The 25049-nt window shown below is 43.3% G+C and overlaps 1 protein-coding gene across 4 annotated transcripts in view; it reads left to right on the top strand.

Annotated features, from left to right (window-relative positions):
• Nucleotides 1-583: 583 nt before the first annotated feature.
• The window catches only part of slc8a1a (solute carrier family 8 member 1a), a 129197-nt gene continuing 104731 nt past the window's right edge, over nucleotides 584-25049 (top strand). For 2 of the 4 annotated variants that reach the window (XM_023791618.2, XM_023791614.2), the window contains exons 1-2: nucleotides 584-728; nucleotides 7066-8917. In XM_023791618.2, coding sequence (XP_023647386.1) covers nucleotides 7101-8917 — 1817 coding nt within the window. In that variant the 5' untranslated portion in view covers nucleotides 584-728; nucleotides 7066-7100. Of the gene's footprint in view, nucleotides 729-5601; nucleotides 6068-6368; nucleotides 6729-7065; nucleotides 8918-25049 lie in introns of those variants that run through there. The other 2 variants (XM_023791615.2, XM_023791617.2) reach the window with 2 other exon arrangements.

Below are 25049 nucleotides of genomic sequence, written 5' to 3'. Positions count from 1 at the left end.
TCATTAGCCAGATAACTAAAGCCAAATATAAGGATTGTTCAATACAAATGTCACTTACCTGTCCTCCTATTGGACAGTTTCCATTTTTGACTTAAGCAATCCATCTATGTGGGAAATCCCGCTTTGTGGAGTAGCCCCTAGATGCTGGAAGTTACTGTACCAATCAATTACCAATAACACATCATGTGGAGAGTCAACCTAACTTCCAAAATGCTGGTAAGATTTCATCAAAATCCGGGAGCTCCCTCCTTATACAAAGACCCAAATAATATCAGATCTTCTTTGATTAGTGTCTTTTCACTCCATATATTTTGGGATTAAAGGCTTAAACGCTTCCCACAGCACAAGAGGACTCAGCAAACAGACACTGCCAGCTGGACAGCAGCGGCCAGTGGAAAATCCCAGCACCACTCATCGCGAATTCTTTACAGATACAATCCGGCCGGACAATGACAAAAGGTACCTGCCAAGAGAGCCCCTTATCTTCTACATGTCGGGGTGACAAGAAGCTGCCAGATACCACAGCCCCAGTGGAAAGAGGTCCATGTATGGATACGGGCTGGAGAAAAGGAAGATAAGCAGGCAGCAGTTATGCAAACCATGTTTAGAGGCTCTTGCAGGACAAGCTTCTCAAAACATAACCGCCTGTTACATTTAGAGAAGTTATCATTTGTTAGTTTCTGCTATAGTCAGTCTCTCCGTGATCTGCAGGAAGTACACATACATAAGTGAGTATGGTGTCGTTATTTCTCAAACTTAGTCAGACATTTATTTTTCAGGAAAAAGATATTACAAGCTCAAATAATTGATATGCAATTGGGGTCGGAGCTGCTATGACAGGAAGAGCAGTCCTACATTAGGGACAGTGGTTGTTTTTATTTTAGCTAAACAATAGCGCCAAAATCAGTAAAGTTCTTTTTCCTTTAAATAAAGTGTTAATGTATTTTAAGAAAAATATTTTACTGTACACTTTAATAAACCTTTTCACTTAACCTGACATTGCAATTTTCACAACAAAACAGTGATAATATGTATTGTTTGTGTAATCAACTTCCGAACAAACCTATATATACACAATATCATATAATATGAATATATCATACAGAAATTTATAAATTTCAAATGAAAAGGTATTAAAAAATCTTTTTTAGAATGCCTTGTTAACATCAGTATTTTGTATATTTATGTTTTGTATAATACTGCAAGCTCCTGTAAAAGTGCAATTTCAAAACTAAAAATATCCTAAGTCATTGGTGGTGATATAATGAATTGGTGGTGATATAATGATGAGTGAGGCAGTTTAGGGTAAAATGGACGGATTAATCAGTTTGTGAAGCTGCCCTTCATTTGCAGAGGACAGAATCAACAGAGGTAAATAGACAATACATGCTAAAGAGTTACCCATATAAAATGTATATTTCAAAAAAAGTCACCTCTGCCGACAAGATTGTGATTTTGCATCTTGCAGTGAAATTACTAAAGAATACATTCAGGCTTGTCTCAAACAGTCATCAATGCAAAGTGTTTAAAATGGTCAAAAACAGCGAAAATGTTTGTGCTTGTGGATCATAAGAACATTTCTAGTTTTGGTTAGTGACTGTCTCTGCAACTTGAAGGTCACATTGTGACAGAGGAAGTACTGACTATTCCTACTTATAATTATTGACAAAAAACTGTTCTTGAATAAAATGCAAAATTATTCAGTCACATATAGGTTGAACATTGATAATAACTGATCATAATTATTATCTGTAAATTGCAATGAATCCTTATGCTCCTTTCACATTCATTTATTTATTACATGACACATATGTCCACATATCACAGTACCTGATAACTAATTTATTTTTGTTTTCTTATGAATATCGAGTACTATAAACAATGCTCAGTCTGCCTTGGTCATTATGATATTTAGCCATTATGGTACCGTACTGTCAATAGCAATTCAGCATTCCTGTTTGCAGAGCTAAAACTAAATTTTAACCTAAGTTAAACTTAAGTTAGCAACGTTTTTTTAAGAACTGACACAAATGCATTAAGAACAGCCAATTTAATATTGCCACTTCCAGCCTGCTTCCCTGTGATCGTACCTTTCTCACTGACAGGAAAATCAATGGCGAATGAAAATTCCAAAATATGCAAGTTTCAGGTGAACTTCTCTGCACTTAAGAAACACACAAAAGGCGGAGCTCCATATCTGCTGGGTTTAACCAATCAGAAGCAGGTTCCCCCGGTTACCTGGCAGCCCCTGGTCCATTCCAGAGCTTCAGCCACCAGCTGCCAAACTGTAATTGAAATTTGCATCTCTGTATCCTGCACAAATTCATGGTGATTGACAAGTGCTGAAAAATGTCCTTTTATACTGCGTATGCTTTCCTTATGAGAGCCCAAAAACTACTTTATGGCAAAAAATGTCTCCGGATAATAATTCACCCAGAAGGGCTCTGCAGAGGTAGAGAAATCTTTCTGGTGACATGCTGACACATAATTACACAATATCACACAGTCGCAATTATGTCAAATTTACATCTGGCCATTATGCTGAGCCTCTGTGCACCATGGAATATAGTGCAAGTGCAACACATCATTTCCTGCAGTCACTCAGGGGCTGGATTGCCATCAGTCTCCAGGCAGCTTTTCTAAGGCTTACAAAATATTTCAATTTGCAGGTTTCGGCCCAGACTTTTGCAGCTCATGCATCATGCGTACAATAACATGTAATGGATGAACTGCCAACTCATTTTTCATACTGTTTTAATTTTTGATTATTGCATTTGCCATGCACTATGTGTAATGCATATTTTCTTGGCTGAATAAAAGGCTACCATTTTACATATACTTAATGAATTGTTATAAACATGTTTCAGCAGAAAACCTGAAAAAAGCCAAATCTATATTTTTCATGGATACCAGGTAGAAGACACTGCCAACATCCAGCTGCATGCCTGATAGTAACAAAAAAAGTCACAGATTCCATAAAGAGAAAAAATAGAAGCAACAAAATGCATTTACTTATAGATTCTTTTCTAGCATATAATAAATGGAGGAGAAGATGACTGGCATGGGATGAGTAAGAGATGTAGGGTTCATGGGCAGAAATGATGGAAACGTACCGTTTAGGGACTCGACTGTGAGCATGCGGCAGCAAGGTGACACGTGTCAGACAGGTCCAGGCACTTTGATCATGTTGTTTGGGCGAAGGGTGCAGAGAAACTATCTCCTTTGGATTTTCCTCAAATCCAGATCCAGCTATCACAGGTTAAACTTATATTTTCTCAATATACAATGCAATGCATATACCAATCGGACCGATTCTCAAAAAAACAGACCAGTGTCCCCATGAACAGATAGATATCATCTTAAAGACCTCCGACTGAGAGATGCTTAGAAATACGAGTAAAACTGCAAATTACTGTTAATGACAAGAGTTATTATATTAATTTACAATTTTAAATAAACAAATATTCTGAAAGTAATGGCTTCCAGAAGCAACCTGATGTTGTGCTTGTGTTGTATAACTTATTACGCTGGCTTTCCTGATTATTTTAGCCGTCTTCCTAATTACTCTAAAAGAAGCAGTTGCTGGTGATATTGCTCCTTTCCCCTTTGTCCCCATGCAAAACGGCTCTCATTACACTCGTTAGCCTAACGAGTCCCGCAGTAGGCGAGACCCTTACCTAGTGCGCAGCGCTGTCACCGACTCACAACTCCCCCACTGTCCAAGTCTGGGAATTACATGCTGTGCGCTCACCGCTGAGAGCAGGACCGCCGACTCTCACCCCTGTTTTACACTGGATGCGTGTCCGCTGCGGTGCGACTGCGCTGCATTCCCATTCCGTCCGAGGCCGTCCGCCAATTAGCACTGGACGCGTTTGTGGTCCGTATCTGATCCGGCGCGCCGCTGGTTTGCGGGATCACATGATCACGGGAGAATAACATTTAACATAACATTTATCTATGTTTTTATGGATAAAATAATGTGTCACTCCCATGTAGGTTACTGAACACTTTATTAGGAGTTTACAAGTACTTCACAGTACAGGTTACATTCATTAAAAATCAAGTATTTACATAGTTAATTCTACTATTATCCTTGTAAAAAGGATGTCTGGGGTCGTACACAATTCCGTGTTTCTCCACCTCAAAATTAACTTTTCGTCGTCCATGATGTGAAGGGGAGTTGGCGCATGCGCTCTGTGTTACGTTCTTGATCCGTATCCGTCAAAAATAGACTTGATGCGTATCTCGACGGACTGCCGGACATGTGACGGAACAGAGACATAGCGGAGACGCAACGCAGCGGATCTGGTGTAAACTGCTGCATTGACTTTATTGGCCGCGATTACCTGCGGCTGCCGTGTCGGAAACGCATCCAGTGTAAAACAGGAGTCACGCATCTGACATGACACTCACGCTGTCAGGTTCTCACGCAAGAAATCATATGGCAAAGCTATATTATTCCATTTTAGGCCTGAAATTAGCTGCATCAAAAGCGCTGGGGTAGTTTGCCAACCATATAGACTATTTGCAAGTTAATAAAACTGTTACATACATGTAGCTTAAATTGTGTGTGTAGACTTGTCTCGAATTGAAAACCTCACGCCAGCCAACTGACCAGTTGGCAACCCTGTGAGGAATTTTTATCTGCTTCTAATTTTATATCACAAAAGTCATATTCACTGTATTACTAATTATTGCTCACGCATATATTACCCTTAACAACCCACCTCCCGGTTCCGATATTGGAGGGAAGAGATACACCGACCGAAAAATAAAAGGCATGTTGAACTCTGTGAAATGGTGTTTGATCCTGACCCGTTTCATTGTCTCCATTAATTTTTGAACCGTAATGTTCATTTCTCCCCACAGGTCATTTGTAAAAGCTATCATATTGCCTTCGGAGAAGGTTCACCGGTTTGTTTTTATCACCAGATTGTTTTATGCATAACGTTCTACACCTTGTGACGAGCCTAACAAAAACGCATAGGCCATGAAGTGTATTCTGTTTTTCCGTTTACCTATTCATGAAAAGCTTATAGCTGACAATTGCTTATTTATTTCATTGTATATAGACATGTTATACAAACTGCTTGGTTTAACTCATCTGCAAAATACGTAGATTAAAAAGTAGGCTAATAGCGGATTGATATGCTGTTCAAATTTACGTCGTGATCAAAGTACACACTTTTAATTAGGCCTAATGCGTTGATTGATTGATTGATATAGGCTTATTGAATGGATGCCGGTGACACTAATGAATACCTCCGGCCAATTCATTGCGAATATAGCTGCATAATGACTAACACGCAATAAATACTAATAATAAAAATGTAATCTGAATATTGGACGACGCCGATTTTCTATACTGCTTTGAAAATATGAAGTGTATTTATCCGCACCACGATATGCAATATGCACCATTAATCTAATGTAAGTAAGTCGCTGGTAAATTGTATGAAATACATAGAGATAAAAGTGTCTGTTGCGTATTAATATTAATACTTTAAAATGAAATAGGCGGTTAAGTAAGACGGAGACGTGCTGTCGGTGGGAGGTTCTAGGCATCGATAAGGAGGTGGGCTCGAAGCCGTGCGACATCCAGGGAGCGCAGCTGTCAGTGAGCCTGCGAGCCTCACGGACATCGGGACGCGTCCCCGCAGCGCAGAGCCGAAACAGTGAGGGAGTGCGTTTATAGCAAATTCAGGTCAGCTTTTTAAGTCAGAAAAGCCGCAGCAAAGAGAAGATCGGGAAGCATGAAAAGGAGGGGGAAAGAGACCGCGATGCGCTCTTGAGCCACACCATGCGTACTCACTAGCGGCGCTGGTTTTGAGTTTATCCTGCCGATTTTGGACGTAAAAAGGCGTATGTTCATGGACTTGTGGTATATTTTTACTTTGCAAGGGAGAGCCCTTCTTTGTGGTCTCGCATAAAATAGGATCCAATTCAAGCAGTGACATCACTACCGCTACTCCAGTCTCCACAACTACTGCTACAAATACCGTATAGTACCACCACTACTGCGACCAGTACAAGAATCACTACTAAAACCATTGATTTTAAACAAAAGGTACGGTACCATTTTAATCTCATTTAACCATATTTTCAAGTAATACTTTAACTTTGCGTATGGATACATGGCTGAATAAAACATTTAGGCTCAGTCTTTCTTTGCAGTTCTATGCTTGCAATTACACAGTGCGCGCTGTTTTTGGAAGGCATTACAGCACATGACTATATATGGCTAGAGTGATGGACTGATTTCTGCATGCAGTAGGAAGTACTACTTAAGTTGTGGTTTGTTTCTCTATTAAGCGTAACCATAAACCAGTGGCTTGCTTGTACATAAACTGAGAAATCCTTTCGCGGGAGCGCGCGAGGCTCGCTGACTTGCTGTATTATTACAAGTTGTATAGATGATGTATTTCACTATTATTTTTTTATTTTCAGTTTTTAAATTGCTGTATGTTTCGTTGGAATCGTCTTTTTGATGCCTTCCATTGATTTACGATCGACGGCTTAGGAGCGCAAGTGATCAGCGAAGCGTACAGTTTAAGAAGTTGCTGGTAATATATGCTGTGCGATTCGACATCGATGATTAGCGCTCGGATTTAGCAGAGAAGAACAGCTATGGGTGGACATCGGCTGGGCTGCGTGAACAGGTGGCAGCCGCGGCAGCAGTGATTCAGTGCCGTTTCTCAATACGGTGAAAGTGCTTATAGCGGCTTCAGGTGTGTCTATGTAGATTTAAATAAGATGCGATCCTTCTCACGCGTGTACATATATGTTTGTTCTTTTATCTTCTTATGTATAAAAGAGGAAAAATGTAACAGGTCATCACCGTTATTATTATTATTATTATTATTATTGATAATAATAATGATAATAATTTTGTTATGTTGAGTGCTTGTATACAAGACACTAAACGTGCGTTTCATATTCCTACGAGAACAGACCACACGGGCTTAGATATTAGCAGTGCAATTTTTCACTGTATTAGTTCCATACTTGCCGAATAATACTGTTTCTGCGCGGATTTTTAACGGCATGTTTAAATCTTGCACACAGGCTCGGTAACAGCTGGAAGCTATCCTGTTGGCAGTATGAAAAGATCTGGGATTTCAGCTTGCTTCTCCCTAAGCCTCCAAATCAGCATTGTGTTGGCAGTACTACTCTTCAGAATTCAATGTGTGACTTCAGAGAGTGCGGAACAGAGTAAAAATGATGACTATTCTCCAGTTTATAATGAAACTAAATCATGCACTGGAAGTTACCATTGCAATGAAGGAGTGATTCTGCCAGTCTGGCAGCCTGAAAATCCATCATACGGGGACAAAATAGCAAGGGCAACAGTCTACTTTGTTGCTTTGGCTTATATGTTCCTAGGAGTTTCTATCATTGCCGATCGCTTCATGGCATCCATTGAGGTCATCACATCACAAGAGAAAGAAATAACAATCAAGAAGCCCAACGGTGAAACCACCACAACCACTGTGCGGATATGGAATGAGACTGTTTCCAACTTGACTCTTATGGCCCTTGGCTCGTCCGCTCCAGAAATCCTGCTCTCCGTTGTCGAGGTGTGCGGGCACAACTTCAACGCGGGCGACCTTGGCCCAAACACCATCGTGGGCAGTGCCGCATTTAACATGTTCGTCATCATTGGCCTCTGTGTATATGTTGTCCCGGATGGAGAGCACCGGAAGGTGAAGCATCTGAGGGTGTTCTTCGTCACTGCAACCTGGAGCATATTTGCGTATACGTGGCTTTACTTGATCCTGGCTATTATCTCTCCGGGTGAGGTGGAGGTATGGGAAGGGCTGCTGACCCTGTTCTTCTTCCCCCTCTGTGTTGCCTTTGCCTGGATTGCTGACCGCAGACTTCTATTCTACAAGTATGTGTATAAGCGCTACCGAGCCGGGAAGCAGAGAGGGGTGATCATTGAGACAGAAGGAGACCGGCCTCTGCCCTCAAAAGTCGACATCGAGATGGACGGCAAGATGCTTAACTCCAACTCGGTGGACTTTCTGGATGGAAGCCTTGATATGGAGGATAAAGACTTTGATGATGAGGAAGCCAGGAGAGACATGGCTAAAATCTTAAAAGAACTTAAGCAGAAGCATCCTGATAAAGAAATGGAGCAGATCATTGAAATGGCTAACTATCAAGTGCTCAGCCAGCAGCAGAAGAGCCGCGCTTTCTATCGCTGTCAAGCAACCAGACTGATGACCGGGGCAGGGAATATCTTGAAGAAGCATGCCGCCGACCAGGCTCGGAAGGCAGTGAGCATGCACGAGGTGCGCACTGAAGTTGCTGAAAATGACCCGGTGTCAAAGATCTTCTTTGATCCCGGCTCATACCAGTGTCTGGAGAACTGCGGCACGGTGGCCCTCAACATCGTCCGACGCGGCGGTGACCTCACAAACACTGTGTCAGTCGGATTCCGCACTGAGGACGGTACCGCCAACGCCGGCTCCGACTATGAGTTCACGGAAGGCGTCATGATCTTCAAACCCGGTGAGACGCAGAAAGAGATCCGCATTGGTATCATCGATGACGACATCTTTGAAGAGGATGAGAACTTCCTGATTCACCTCAGCAATGTCAAGGTGCTGTCGGTGGGAGCTGGGGAATCGAACCCTGAGGCCAATCACGTGGAGACCTTGGCGTGCCTGGGTCTGCCTTCCACCGCAACCGTAACGATCTTTGACGATGACCACGCCGGCATTTTTACTTTTGAGGAGCCCGTGATGCACATCAGCGAAAGCGTTGGCATCATGGAGGTGAAGGTTCACCGTGCGTCTGGGGCCCGTGGCGTGGTGGTGGTTCCCTACAAGACCATCGAAGGCACGGCAAAAGGAGGAGGAGAAGATTTCGAAGACACCCACGGTGTCCTGGAGTTCCAGAATGATGAGATTTTGTAAGTACAAGTTTACATTTACCATTTTTCCCCACTTTGGCCCTGCTTATTTTTATCGAAAGCAGGTTTTGCAAATAAGTGATTTTATATATATATATATATATATACAGTGTATGTATATATATATATATATATATATATATATATATATATAATTTAAAAATATTTATTTATATATATATATGTATATATGTGGATTTACTTTATATTAAGCTGCTCGGTGTGCTTTCAGCCCCCATTCAATAACGCGATTGTTGATCGCTCACATTGTTGTTTACATTGTATTTCCATTTTACAGTGATCCCAGGTACCTCTTTGCTTCAAACAGGGCTTCTTTGTCAACTTCTGCCATCTCTCTGTCCCTTCCTTTGCTTTCTGTTTCTTACTTTCTGTCTTTCCTTGTGGCTTTGCTTTTAACTGTGGATTTGTCATCTATGACTGTGCCATGAGAAAGAACTTAATCTCATAGTCTTGATCTCAGATCATTCTGCATTTTCCTCAGTTAGGCAACACAGTGCAGCACAGGTGTAAAAATTTCCTTAGGCTGAGCAATTAGTTAGTATTTCTGCAGATGTGGTTCTTTGTGGTGACAGAGTAGGACCTGGTACTCATCAGTATTGGTGGCTAGTAAATTCAAATGTAGAGTGGTACAAACTAACTTAGAGAGGTAGCTGGTGTATGCTCATGTGGAGTAGTACCTGGTATATGCGACCTTGGAGAGGTAGCTGGTACATGCTAATGTGGAGTGGGACCTGGTATGCATGCTAATGTAAAGAGCTAGCTGGTATATGCTAATGTGGAGTGGAACCTGACACAGTAATGTAAAGTGGTAACTTGTATGTGCTAAAGAATTTTTCTTTGACAATCCAACCGTATAATTTTATGATACAATGGTCATTCTATGTATTTTTCCCTCCAGTCATTTCTAATTAGACACCAGGGTGATGTTGAAAGTTTGTTGACATGCAGCAGGTTTGATTAATTACGCAAAACATGACTGCTTCAGTAGCTGGCTTAATAGCTACCTTGCAATTATCTAGCGATCTCATCGCATGCTCACAGTAGTCTGGGGGGCCCTTGTTACGTGTCCCACTGGAAAGTGCCATACTGCAGGATTTTATAACTGTAGACAGTAGACATGTTTTAATCATAGGTAATGCCTAGCTGCAGTGGAAAGACTTTAATCACACTCTCCAAAGGGTGGATTAAGGCTGTGAATCAGGGCTGGCTTTTTCATTTGCCCTCTCTCTGACATCTCTACGGAACACATAAAGGCACAGCACTGGGAAATATTTCAGAACCGTTTTGCAGCCACTCACAAACATTCGCGAGGGAACACAAATCTGTTTAATTGTTTAATACTTTCCAGCGCTATCCCTTAATGGGCTCTGTACACGCTGGGAGGGGGAGGGGGATGCTTTGCGTATTTAGGCTGGCTCCTCCTCTCTGTCGTAGTAACAAATATACTTACATTAATATATGAGCCTGTGATGTGAAAAGACAGTTGCTTTGAACAAGGGAACCTGCGTTCTCTGAGATGATATCTTTAAGCACAAGTCAGTCCATAAGCGCTGTCTTCTACATATTACAAGACATTTTTGCCTAGGGTTGTAAAAATGTATGTATGTGTGTGTGTGTGTGTATATATAATGTATGTATGTGTGTTTGTAACATTATATGCATACAATACTATAGTCATACTGAATGTTGTTACATCTCTATGAAAGTCATGTGACCAGTTGTCCCCACAATGTGATAAAGACCTGTTATTTTAATGTTGTTGGGACCATTTTTTTGGTCCCCACAAGGGAAAACTCAGTTTTATAAAAATATGTCACTGCAATCATAAAACTAAAAATGCCAAAAGATTTGTATTTTGTATGGCTAGTTATGGTTAAGGTTAGGGCTGGGCTGGGCTGGGGTTAAGGTTGTCATTGCTGGGATTAGGGTTTTGCTTATAGAAATAAATTGAGCATCCCCACAAACAAATGAATACAACCCTGTGTGTCTGTGTCTGCATTCTATACATGTGTTTGTCACATGAAAGTGTTCTTTGACCATATTAGATGTCTGTGTTTCTAGAGAAGGCGAACCATCATATTCGTTGACAGTAAGTGAACCTGAAGACCGAATGCTGCGTTGTTAGATGATTTTTATCCACCGGCGTTTTAGCTAGACTGTATGACTGTTTGATTTTCTTTGTCCACAGTCCATGTCACCTGCTTTCATATGTTACGGCTAATAGGTCTCAGCCATTGACTTGCTGGAAGGAACTTTATAAATAAATTCTGCCGAGGTTCCCCTTATGACATTTGCTTACTTTTGCCACAATGCACCTTCTTTCGCTGTTACATTGAGTTCAGCTATATGAGAAAATGACTGAATGTCAGAAACGGCTGATTTTTCATTTATAAGTTAGTAGGATGGCCATGCTCGTTCCCCCAGGCCCTTGGTATGCCTGGGCCTCAAGGGGGCGACGATATCCTCTTGGTCCCATCAGGTCCGGAAGTGAGTGGACGAGTGGGAGTAGACGGTCATTTTTCAATACTCACAATGCAGTGCGGTCACTGTGCTGCAGGAGCGATATTCAGGTTGACTGTGCTGACCAAACCCCCCCCAGAAAGGGCCTGAGAGTCAAGGCTGGTGGCATCTGGACATTGGCACACTCCCATGGAACCCCCCCCCCCCCCAACTTAGATTTAACTCTTAATATGTAGGGATCAACCTTTCAGCCAAGCAAATATAAATGAATACATTAATACAGTAAAACATTTTGGCACTTACATTTTAAGAGATGAATAAGAATTTGGGATTCTTATTACGAGTCTAAGAAATGCAGGGCAGCAAGGAATATATCATGTGGCCCAAGGGAAGAAGGAAGAAGGCTTTATGGGGGGGGGGTGTTAATGAAATCAGTGGGGGGGGGAAGTATTTCAGCCTCAACACAAGGGAAAAAAATTATGTAGGAAGACGAAATGGCATCAGATGGCAGAAGGTTTGTGAATGGGCCTGTCAGCTGACCCCATCCTGCCCCATGGCACCCGTCCATATTTTACAAATAAATATAAACTATAAGAAAAAAGCAAACTAGTCGGCTCTCAGTATCCACAGGGGATTCGTTCCAGGACCCCCTGCAGGTAAGCAAGTCCTGTATATAAAATGGCATAGTATTTGCATATAACCTACTCACATCGCTTTAAATCATCTCAAGAATGCTTGTAATACCTAATACAACGTAAATGCTGTATAATATTGTTATACTGTTATGTGTAGGAAACAATAACACAATTGTTTGCCCATGTTCAGTACAGACACAACCATCATAGTCAGGGGCGCCGTCAGGGGGGGAAAGGTTAGAACGATTCTAGGGGCCCAGCACTGACATGGGGCCCTGTTAGTAAAAGGGGGGGGGGGGGCAAAATTCTAATCTTTCATGGGGCCCAAGATTTCTGGCGGCGCCCCTGATCATAGTACATATAGAAAATACACTTATAAATGGAAGATTTCTCACTTTATTCACATAATTCAGCATAGTGTTTGGCATGCAGCAAAAAAAGATTCACTGTTTGGAACTTTCTAGAATTTTTAATTCCCCCACCTCCACCCCCCCGAGTATTTGTGACCCGCAGTTGGTTGAATCCATGGAGGTGTAACCCATGCATAGGGCGTTGGGCGGACTGTGCAAATGCAGCACTAATATGCCAGTATTTCCAGTGAGAGGGGCGACAGGCACATTGTGAACCAGAGTAAAACAATGAAATGGAGAAGATTAATCATTTATCCCACATTTTTATAATGAACTCTGGTTGAGAAGGAGGTCGGCCATGACTCCTGACAGGAGCCGTTTCACGGGGACAGTTTTGATTATCATGTGGCTCACAGGTAACACCACAATGGTGGAATGGTGGAGCAATGACCTCGAGGTGGCCTGGCTTTCTCAACAACAACAACAAACAAATTTATTTTTGTTTAGCGCGTTATCACAACATTACATCGTCTCAAAGCGCTTTACAGCATCCCCACCCAAAGCCCCCAGTGAGTAAGCCATAGGCGACAGTGGCAAGGAAAAACTCCCGAGAAGGAAGAGACCTTGGGAGGGACCAGACTCAATGGGGGAGCCCATCCTCCGGGGGCCGGCAGGGAGAGTCAAATTGGAGAGATGGCTAAGTGCCGAGTCATACTGTCCAAATCGTGAAATTTGAGACACAACCGGGGAGCAGGGGGGAGATGACAAGCCGGTGCCGACGTTCCCTCCAATCGCCAGGCAATCAGAAGTACAGCAGAACAGCGAGCTAGATGCAAGGACGTCATTCCTGCTTTGAATGGCCGGCTTCCCACATGTGGGGGGGGTAAAGTCACATGACTTTATCACACCTGTGGGAGTGGCCAGAGCCATCCACCCAAGTAGATGGGCAGCATCGCATGCCTGAATGCCTGTGATGCTCAGAGGTGGATAGTTCAGGTCCGGAAAGTAAAAATCCAGACCAAGATTTTGTTTCAACCAACCAGCTGAGTACTCTGTGATTGTGACTCTTTATACTCAACTGGTTGGTTGAAACAAAATCTTGGTCTGGATTTTTCTCTCTGGACCTAAACTACCCAGCCCTGGTGATGTTATATAATGGACCTGGAGAGACTCCAGCAGTTTCAGAACCTACTGAAGCTCTTAGCTAGAGTAGGGTGACCATATAATCCATGTCAGGGAGGACACTTTGAGCCGGGACAGGATCTGTAAACTACCATTTCAATCAAAAGGACCTGGATTTCACTTAAACACTGAGTTCTTGCTGTTTGCTGATTGGTCTCCTGTAATCATGTATGTGTCACTAATGTTAATGTGAAACAGCTGGATGAGTCTTTCAATTAAGGAAACAAAACAGTCAAAGCACAAGAACTATACAGCCAAGCACAGGAGCCTTTCAGTTTGTAAAACCTAAAGAAACTCTGAGTGTCCTCCCTGACATGAGTTAGGTGATGCTGTGTGTTGTGGATAACTTCAAATTGTCTTAAGCTGAGGTGGTATGGTTTTACAAAGGCAAATTCCATGGCTACCGTGGTTAATGGATGCTGAAACTCATCACAGCCTGCCTCTTTGGTAAAAGCTGCTGTAGTTTTGGAGTATTATTCACGCTAAAATCTGCCACTGAATAAGATGAACTGCAGAGAGCAAGGCTGAATGAAGGTGGAAGTGCCACATGTGTGCAAAGGCATCCGGGAGGGAGAGGCGGCTGAATTGTCAAGGGCAGCGTGATGTCACCACACACATGTGCCCCAGTAGGCGAGGGCTTGTTCTATAATTCATCTACCTGATAGTGAGCGGAATTGCATTTACATCAGCTGACATTTAACTTAGCCCTGTCGCCTCAGCTGTGTCGCCCATGACTGTAGAGCAGATACACGCGTCACTGTCACCACACACTGGATTCTGCATGCTTTGCTGCCATGACAACCTCATTCCCGCATGCTGTATGTGCACTTTGCCCCTGCTGGCCACCTTTTGACTCTGCTCGCTTACCTGGGATAGGGCCATTGAATGGGCTTTCAGGGGGCCTAACAGAATACCTGTGTTGGGGGCCCCCCCACTCGTGAAATTTACTTCAAGGGACTGGTTCCCTCCCCCCTGCTTGGTGAACTGTACCGAGGGGGCACAACTGACATTTTATCCAGGGGCCCAGAACATCTAGCTACTCCCCTGATCTTGGATGTCTGCTAACTGTTTTGGGGGTGGAATTTGGATAAAAGAGCACATTTTGTCTGTCTGCCTTCTATGTGAACCTATTGTGACACCATCTGCCTGACCTGTCGCTGTGGAAATGGTTCCTCGACGACCTGCGTCTAAGGCTCTGTTTAGACTGACCTTGATGCTTAGACATGGGAAATTAACAGTAAGTCTTCTGTTCAGTGAGTCATTGGATGGTATGTGCGATCGGTCGATACCGATTTTTCCGATACCGATTTTTCCGATACCGATTTTTGCCCTGAGAACAGCAAATACATACAAAAATCACATTTTCTTTACCTCAAAACTTTATTGTCATAACAAACTCTTATTAAACTTTACAAACTCAAATAAATTAAACTAAAACAAATAAACAAATAAATAACCCCAACTACAACTAAACATCAATACATTCTTTAAAACAATAATAGGGGCAGTAAGTAAAAGTAAAAGAACAAGGCACCTTTTTTGTCTTGGAAACATATTATAAAACAAAATGCCACTATTTAAGCATTAATGGCAAGTTTCTCTTTATGAACAGAAGCATTTCTGCCTTGTCACCTGAAATTCTATTTCTTGTCTCATCTATCACATGTCCAGCCAAGCTAAACAAGCAAGTGCAGGGAAACGATCTTTGTTGAATGAAAGACAGCAGACTCCTGGCTGGTAGATGGCTTCCAACATGCTTCGCTAGCAGCTTTCGCTTTATTAGCTTCTTCAAACTGAGCGTGTTCACTGGGGTGACGTGTTTTTAAATGTCTAATTAAATTTGTTGTGTTAAATGTCTTTGTATTGGTTCCCCCCAGTTATACCTGGTCCTTACACTTGCTGCAGATAGCGAATTTTGCGTCCGCTTGGGTCATGCTGAAGAATTTCCGAATCATTCTTGCGTGTCTGAAAGTGCGCACGACTGCGCATATGATTTACTGTGCATATGCAAGATCGGTTTGTAATCGGAAATACGTGAGACTGACCGGCCGATCACCGATTAGGCCGATCAGGCTGAAAATCGGCTCATTCCGATCGCTGGCCAATCCGTCGGTGCATTGGTGATAAATAGTGCATGTTATTAATTATATACTTTTAGCTAGAAGTAGCAATTTATGTTTTGAGTCACAAAACAGGTAACAGAAAAAAAAGGATTTTGGGCTTTGTGGAAGAGGTTGTTTTGGAACAACACAGGTCAAATTGGAGGAGCTGGCTAAATTAACAGTGAAACAACATCTGTTTTCACAACAAGGCAGACAGGAGTTGGCTAAATTAACAGTGAAACAACATCTGTTTTCACAACAAGGCAGACATGATAGAAACAGAGCAGTGAATCAATAAAGTAAACTGGGCATGGTGTAGACTGCCTTCACAAGAAAAAACAGCATATCTAGGAAGGGAGAGTGGAGACAGAGGGACTGAGGATCAAAGAGCAGAGACAGAGGCTCGGATAGCAGAGTCAGAGACTGTGGAGCAGAGGCAGAGAGACAGAGGCTCAGAGAGACAGAGGCTAGGGGAGCAGAAACAGGCTTGGTCAGCAACCCTGCTTGACGTTAACCTCCTGATTCCTGCATGTAGAATTAGCGACATTTTAAAAGTGCTATTTCAGAAGGTTCCAGTGGTTTGGGCTGATTAAGCAATGTCGTAGTTCTGTAGGCCATTCTTAATTCCCGCATGTGTCTGCAAGAAGTTGCGAGAAGCATTGCAATCTGACTGGAGAATCTTTTTGGAAGCCCTTAGTGACAGAATGCCATTGGCAATTACATAGACGACCTTCAACAGCTATGTTCCACTATCCTTTCTTCCTGTCTCTTCATCCCAACCTTTTTGGATACCTTTTTTAATTGACCTTTTGGGCTTGAGCATAAATCCAAGATGGCTTCTCCCCCTTTCTTCATTGCAAGCTGGAGGGTGTAGATGCCAACTGTACCGTCCCCTCGTGCCAGCCTGCCACAGGCCAGGCGGGAATGAGCAGAACCGCCAGTGGCCACTCTGCTGTGACACCTTGTGACGTTTCGTTTCAGATGGCAGATGGCTCTGACAGCAGATCTAGTGACACTTTTCTGAGCAGAAACGTACTTCGGGGTCTCTTGGTTTTTCAGAGCAAATACGTTTTCTTGCACTATTTTTAAGCTGCATCACTGTGTATTTTGTGTCTTTTTTTCATTGGATTGCAAAATTTAGATGGTAAAAATCTTCTATAGCAGAGTGCAGGCTGAGAGATTGCTGATATTTGTCAGTTAAAACCCACTCAACACACTTTTCCGAAGACCAGCAGGCTGAAAAACCTGAGGTTGTGCCTGAACACACTGTTAGTCCTGCTTCCTTGATGTTATGCCACGGAATCTATTACTACATTGTAATTTAAAACCATCCATCCATTCCACCATTCACCTTCCAATCCTTCATCCAGCACAGGATCAGGGTGAGTCTGGACTCTATCCCAGGCAGCACAGAGCACATGGCAGGGGGTCGCAGGTCAGGGTCCGTCGCAGGTCAGGGGGACACCCCGAATGGGGTGCCGGTCCGTCGCAGGTCAGGGGGATGCCCTGCACTTTTTACATTGAAGCAGTAACATTATTTTGTTCCTTCACTTCATGCTACTAAATAGTTGTGAAAAGAAAACTGTAGCTTTGTGATTTTACTTGTTAAAGATAATGACTCTGGTTTTAATGTTTACTGTTATTTAAATGACACTCTTATCCAAGTGGTACATAGCCTTTTGAAAGGGCTATCAGTCTGTCTCTGGGGCAATGCCAGATTTTGCTCGAGAATCCAATGATGAAACCTCTCTGTCAGTCCTGAGATTTGAACCCCAGACCTTCAGAGCACAAGCACAGCCTCTTAACCCCCTGAGCCACACACCATCCACATCTATAGCTGGCCTCTCAGTATTCAATTATACTGACAATGTTCCCAAACAGAGCGTTTCATTAGCAATGCGCGACGAGTACATCATGTCGATACCCTGAATTTGTTTGGCACCCTCTTCAAAGTTCTGGGAGTTTCTGTCCCTCAGAGGCTGGGTAGCACTTATTACATTCTAGCACTCTTCTAAATTTACATTGCAGGACATTAGCATTTTAAATTTGCCAGTATTTCACAAACTTCCCAGATTTATGTAACCACTTTTTATACCTCTTAATAGACAAGGAAGATTACTGTAGATTTACGGCATTAAATATCAGATTTCTTCAGATTATACACTTACTGTAGTTAGCATAGTTAATCACAAAAATTTGTACCTTTGCTTGTCACTACACTGCCAGAAAAAGGGCAAAAATTTGTACCTTTGCTTGTCACTGGGGCTGTACCCTCAAGGGTCTGCCAGTTGTACCCTTAGCTGTAGGTAATTGTATCTTTTAAGGTGTAGAAATTGACTCTGAGGAACATTTCTGTACCATTGATGGTACATTAATGGTGTTTGTACCTTTGGAATCTTCCTCAGAGTCCATATCTGTACCTTAAAAGGTACAATTACAATGGTATAGCCCCAGTGACAAATAACGTTTTTGAGTGTATAGAGATAAATGTACAAATGTTTTCTAATAGTCGAGAATATTCTGAACCTCGTATTCAGCCTCGGCAAAGATAAATGTATTTTTTTTTATTTCATCATTATCACTTGGTGAAAAGCTCACGCATAAGCTTCGCATGTAATTATCCATTATGATTGCTAAAATAAACCCCTTCACCTCCAAAACAGTCACGGTGTTTTGCTTAAAAAATTAACCCTTACATTTCTGAATTATTATAAAATATTATATATTATGATATCATAAAAAGATTTTTTCGAGACCTCTCCAACATAATACCAGATTTCATATACCTGCTTCCTTCTCCTGGGAAACACCTGACGTCACTTGATTGTACTTTCCCACAGATCCAGTGGTTACCAGCATCTTATCCAAAAATAGCCTTCAATAATTTGTGAACACCATACATGAAAGGAAATAAAACATAGTTGTCTGAAATGACAATCGTTACTGCCCTGGATTTGTTGAGGTTAAACAGTATAAGAATGCTAAAGATATTTTGTTTAATTGTCTGTACGAGTCCATAGGGTGAGGATAATGTAACTTGGTGTCTTTCACGATGGGGTTCTTTCGAGATATTTGGTGTGTTTAACAAGGTTGCCAATTCTCACACATCTGCTGTGACACTCACGCTTTCCGACTCTCACATTCGCAATGTATGGCAAGTCCACATTATTACATTATAAGCCTAATGTTAGCTACACCAAAGGCGTTGGGGTAGTTTGCAAACGCTACAGACTATTTACAAGTTAATAAAACTGTTGCATACATGTAAATGTGTGCACATGTGTGGGCAGAATGGTGTCAAATTGAAAATCTCACGCCAGCCAGCTGACCAAAGCTGCCAACCCTGCTTTCATGACCATGTTCTGTAGAGACCTTTGATGTCCTTCATGGTGGTGTTCTTTGGAGATCTTTGGAAACCCCACGACGACACAGGAAGAACATGCAAGTTCCACACACATAGAACCCAGGTCCCAGAGGTGTGAGGCAACAGTGCTAATCACGGCACTTCTGTGCTGCCCCAGAAACAATTGCCTTGCCACTGTTATTATGGCCACAACAGTGTAAAGGATAAGATTGGATATGTGTAGTTATGCAAATAACCTCAATCCTGTTTGGTTTTTACAAAATCTGTCATGCATGTGACCCCTATCACCCGCACAGTATCCATCGCTGGTAATCTGTGTTCTGCATCAGGAAGAACCTCTGATCAGTGGCACAGTTCAATAGAAGCCCTCAGCCTGCCTTCGTCATTTTTACCAGGAATGTGTCGGGAAATCTGAACTCCTCCTCCTCACTGTCTGCCGGCAGGCTCGCCTTACAGCGTAGGGACATCAGTGAGAAAGGCTGTGACGGCAACTTGCCCGGGCTCCTGAGCTCCGTGTAACACTCCCTCCACTTGGGTGCTCGTGATATGGGGGATGGAAGATAAAATGGGGATTTTATAGCCAGTTTAAACAGCACTGATTGGGGGGGGGGGGCAAGTGGATGAAAGCCATTTTTGGGTCTATAGGCGGGATCATGTGTATATTTAAGGGTCAAGAAGTTATATTGGCCTTGTGCAACAAGTACATTGGGTGCTGACTCGTTGAATCACAACCAGTGCAGGAAACGGCTACTACACACATAAGCAGACAATAGATGTCCAGTATATTTATTTACCAGCTCCTTATGTCCAAAGCAACATGCATTTGATAAAGCAAGAAAGTTAAGGGTCTTGCTCAAATCACTCTGCTGACTATGGGATGTAAACTAGCATCTTTCTGGTCACACTGTCCTAACCGATGAGCCATACACTCCACTCCCCAACCTAGTCAGCTAGTTGGAAATGATTATGTGGTGCAGTGAAAACAAGTGACGGGCGTCACGATTCACATAAAGTGCAGGTACCATCAGTGTCGCAGTGGTCCAGATTTAGCTATTGCGGACGGCTTGGAGGAGAAATCGCTCTGGAATCTGCTAGTCAGTGTTCTGACGCTAGGAAACGTCCTCAGACTCCAGGCGTGAGAATAGGTCTGGTCGTCTCATCTGCAGAGAAGAATCCTTCATATACTTTGAGGATCGCACATGTTATCCATTATATGAATGTAAACAGCTCTGCGGATATTATTATCGATTATATACACAGTGAAGTTTATTTACTCTCTCCTGACATGGCTATGAGGGCGCTAGCCGGTGGGTGAAAGGCCTTTATTTAGCCTCCAGGTCCGATCACAGCGGGCGGTGGAATCCTGTCGGCGGGATGCTGCCGCTGTGTTCCAGCACGGGGGGGACTCCACACCTGTTTGCGCAGCTGGGGATCCGGCTGCGCCAATCAGTGCTTTTTAGGCCGATCGTCACGGGTTATCACTTCTAGAGCTTTGGAGTTCATGTCGGGCAGAGTGACGCCCAGTTTGCATTTCATCCTGACATTATGATGCGTACTGTCCTGTTTCCTGACAATAGTGGTCAAGTAAACAAGCACCTATAAATTAAAAAAATATTTCATTCTTTAATGGGGTGCAGTGTATGGGTCAGTGGGTCAGGCCTCTGTGACTGGATGGTTGCTGGTTCGAGTCCTGAATTCTGGAGAATAGTTATATGGCCGATGGGCAAGGTCCTTATACCCCTGCAATCTGCCGGGGGTGTAGCATAAATGGCTTGGACCCCAAGGTTAACTTGTACATGTGTTTGTCTTAAAGGAGATCAAGAAAGACAGGATTTGTGAAAAGAAGAATTCCGATGTACCTGTAGTAATTTTTGTGCAAATGACAAATAAAGCATCATTTCATTTTAAGGAAAGCCAAGAATCTGTTATGGTTTTTAGAATCTCTACCAGGTGCCTCCTCTGTCTGGGAGCTTTGAGGAAGGTTCCGGAAATGACAGTACCGGCTGTCTTAGGGTCGAGGGTAGGAGATAAGAAGCGCCAGCAGACAGCACTTCTGTGGGAATATAATCTCAGAGGGGGAAAGACGGAGGATTTTCCGTTTTTCTTTTTTTTCAGGGGAATTAACCTACTTCCCTGAATAATTTCCTTCACCCGCAATTATTCTGGGCGGCCCCCCCTACTTACGGCAGCGGATGGTAATGCGTGAAGCTGCCGCGACTGTGGCGGAGTGGGGGCGGAGGTCACCGTGACAACGTGGGGAAGACGCCCCCCCCCCCCCCCCCCCCCCCCATGGCATGCATCCCTCGAGCATTTCTCAGCATGTGGGAACTGCAGCTGGAGATTTTTCAGCCCTATTTGGTGCCTGCAGAATGCGAGCATGCGGACCATTCCCTGTGTTTTATTTTAAGTGCCTCGGCTTCCAGGGGGGAGAATGGAGCCTGATATACTGGTGATGGCCAGGAGCCCATATCTCTTAAACATGCCCTTTGGAGGATTACTGTATTGTGTGCTTATGCCTTGATTGCTAAAATGTTATGGGAAAATTAATCACCATGTTATTCATTAATTTTAGCACTTAAGATGTCTCCAGCAGCTAATCCCTATTATTTACAAAGCATTCCTGACAGTATATTTCTGTTTTATTGAATCGAGTGGAGCTACTGACATTGTTTCAGAGGGGATGGGTGGGGCTATAAGGTGTGTTAGAGTGTCTGAGAAAGGAGTAAAGTGTAATACAAGAAACTCACCTTGCAAACCTGACCAGGAAAAGCCATTTCAAGATGGATGGATGGATGGGTCGATGGATGGATGAATCGCTCAACAAAAACATATTTACTTTCACAACTGTCAAAGTGCCCTGAACCATACAATTCCAAAGTTTCCATCTGACAGCGCCTAAGTCCACTGGATAGCACACTGAAGGACACAGGTAACTGTCTGGAACAGGGGCTGCTGACAGAATGGCCGGCTCTGGGATACACTGCGTACTGATTTGGAGAACTAGAGGAACCAGGAATAAGATTAGGAACCAGGAACTCTGATGACAGGGGCTTTAAGCCGCAGTACAAAGCCAAGAAGAGCAGAACAGCAGAAACCTGGTCAGAAATGTGTCATCTGCGCTGCCTGTGTGTGGCAGACAAAGTGTGAAACTGAGTAGCAAGGAGCCTCCTCACACTTATCTGAGCACAGCGTCGATAAAAAGACAGCAGACAGATGCTTCCGACAATGACAATGAAAATTAAAATAGACGTCAAACTGTCCTGAAATGTGCTCTTGTGTTTCGGACCATCTTGAGTGGCGTCCTTACTGGTATTTAGACTGTCCCTGTAACCCTGCACATGACCAGGGTAGACACTTATGAGATCGAAGGATGGATGGAGGAATGAGTGGATGGACAGATGAATGGGTGATTGAGTGGATGGATGGATGTTTATGCTGTGCTTGAACCATGGGAGATCCATCCAAGCCCCGTCTAAGCTGCTCTATTCTATCACTTCTTCATGAACAATGTAAGGCCCTAAGAATGGGACTCTGCCTGCTTCCCACGTCATGCAGCTTCCTGTTGGCTACTCTGATTTCCTCTCGCAATCCAAAGACTAGCAGTTAGGATGAATGGCTCCTCTGAATGGCCCGTAGTGTGTGACTGCGGGTGTGAGTGTGTGTGCCTGAGCCCTGAGAAGGACCGGCATCCCGTCCAGGGTATTCCCCGGCATCGTGCCCTGTGCTGCCTGGGACAGGCTCCAGCCGCCCGTGACACAGACTAGGGCAGTGTTTCCCAATCCGGTCCTTGCAGACCCACAGACAGTCCACATTTTTGCTCCAGAGCAGAAATGTGGATTGTCCGACAGGGAGCTCAGAGGGAGCAAAAACGTGGACCTGTTATGGGTCCCTGAGGACTGGATTGGGAAACACTGGACTAGGGGATTAAAAGATGGATGGATGGATGGACGCATTTTTATTTCATACAATCCTTTTTTTCATTCCTTTTTATTGCTGCCAAATGTTCAGAATGTGAGAAATTAGAAAGTGAATTTCTCCTGAATAAATCCTTTAAACCTTCCACATATAGTATAAGTTTACTTGCCATAAACAAAACCTTTTATACACTCTGGAGAAATGGCTTGAATGCTGAAGTGAATGATGTTGGACGTGACTGTGCGATATGAGATATGTTTCTAAACATTTTGGTTCACAGACATTTTTTTGGTAGCTAAATTCTTGACTTTACTGACTCAACTCCTGCTGATGCAATTGTATTCAGGTCAGGGCTCCACACAGACTGCATATGACATCTCAAATTTAAGGGGCAGCTGACATTTTAGGAAGGGGAATCGCACCATCCTGCCTCTTCAGAGTGAACTCATATGGAGCCCTTGTTCACTAGAAAAATATGCTTCAACATAACTGTGCTTCACTAAGTTGTATAAAATGCAGACATGCTTTATTTACTTCAGGGGTCTCTGACCCTCTATACGCAACACATGAAAATATGGTCTAAGAGCCTCATGTTAGTAAAACCACACCGCAAACTAATATTAACAAAAGCACACCAAAGAGACACCCTCCATGTCCTCCAGTCCAGGTCGACTACTTATACAAGGTCAGCCATGCAGGTCAGTGCGCCTCTCCGGGGATTAATTAGCAAGGAGGAACCTGTACATCAGGGTTATCTCAGTTCTGATCCTGGAGGACCAGATTCTAACACAGTTTGCAGATTTCCCTGCTCAAACACACCTGCTAAACCTGGGAATTAGCTGATTAAGGGAGATCTGCAAACTGTGTAGAACTCTGGCCTTCCAGGACCAGAATTGAGCAACCCTCCTGTTGATGGTCCTGTCCAAAGCTTCTGGATGCTTCCTGCCATCGTAGAAGATCACGGTTTGGTTCCTGTAAAATTTTAGGAATGGATAATTAAGCTGAAGTGCCAGCATTTTTATATTAATTGAGTTTGGCTGTGGTTAAGATGTTGTAGTGCTCTAGGTGTTGGTGATCGCAGAAATGTCCCTTCAAACATTGTTTCTGCCCCTTCGATGATCTCCGTAGGTACATGGAGAACTGTCAGAAACACTGAAAATAGATGAAACCCCAGTGTGATTTTGTGTTAATAAACACCAACTGAAAGAAGTATATCTGCAAGACATTGCAAGCATACATGACGGACTCCTCGCGACCCACTTCGACGTCTTAACAGGGAACCTCAAAGGACGAGGGAAGCTCGTGCTGAGCAGCTGAGATAGAGCTACCAGTCATGTGTAACAATGGAAGGCTGGAGACGGTGTCTCCGTCGGACGGGAGAGAACGCTCACATGCTGCTGTTTCCTTTGAGATGCCGAAAAAGGCCAGATCGTCTCTGAAATAACCCTGGGGAACGTCTCAGAAATAATGACTCCCGTCTCCAGCTTTTCGGGAGGGGAGAGGAGCAATGGCAGTGAAGGATGTAAGTGATTGCTGTTTCAGGGGCGGGCAGTTCAATTTTTCGACAAATTCAGTGACTGGTTTGACATTTTGTGTCCGTCTTGGTGCTGAGCGGTGATAATCACCCAAAGACGACCAAAGAGCGACTGTAACGTCTCATTCATGTGCCATGAAAGCTCAGCTCAGTGACGCATGCTGGAAGTTTGATGTCATCAGGCAGCTCATGATGAAGAATGAAAGGCAGTAGCTTCTCTGGGTCATGATGGGCGCGTCACGCCATAAAGAATCCTTCCAAAAACAGCAAACGTATGCATTTGCTGAACTGGACCCGGGAACATTTTGCCTGCCAGGTTTCCTAAAGGCCTCAGATGCTTTCCGAGGACCTCTTGGTTTTGCTCTGCTACTCTCAGCCTACCTTTAGGTCTTTATGCCAGACTTGGTTATTAATGACCATCTATGAATTATTGCAGATATTTTTTTTTGTCATCATGAGAACAGGGCAAAATTGGCAGAGTGAGTGCTGCAATATATAGACTGGATATTATTACTGTAGAGTGGATGTGAGTGTATGTGATTCGTATGTGCTTGGAATACAGCTATTAA

The sequence above is a fragment of the Paramormyrops kingsleyae genome, chromosome 20, assembly GCF_048594095.1.
Source record: "Paramormyrops kingsleyae isolate MSU_618 chromosome 20, PKINGS_0.4, whole genome shotgun sequence".
NCBI classification, from domain to species: domain Eukaryota; kingdom Metazoa; phylum Chordata; class Actinopteri; order Osteoglossiformes; family Mormyridae; genus Paramormyrops; species Paramormyrops kingsleyae.
This window is presented reverse-complemented; position numbering and strand designations above follow the sequence as displayed.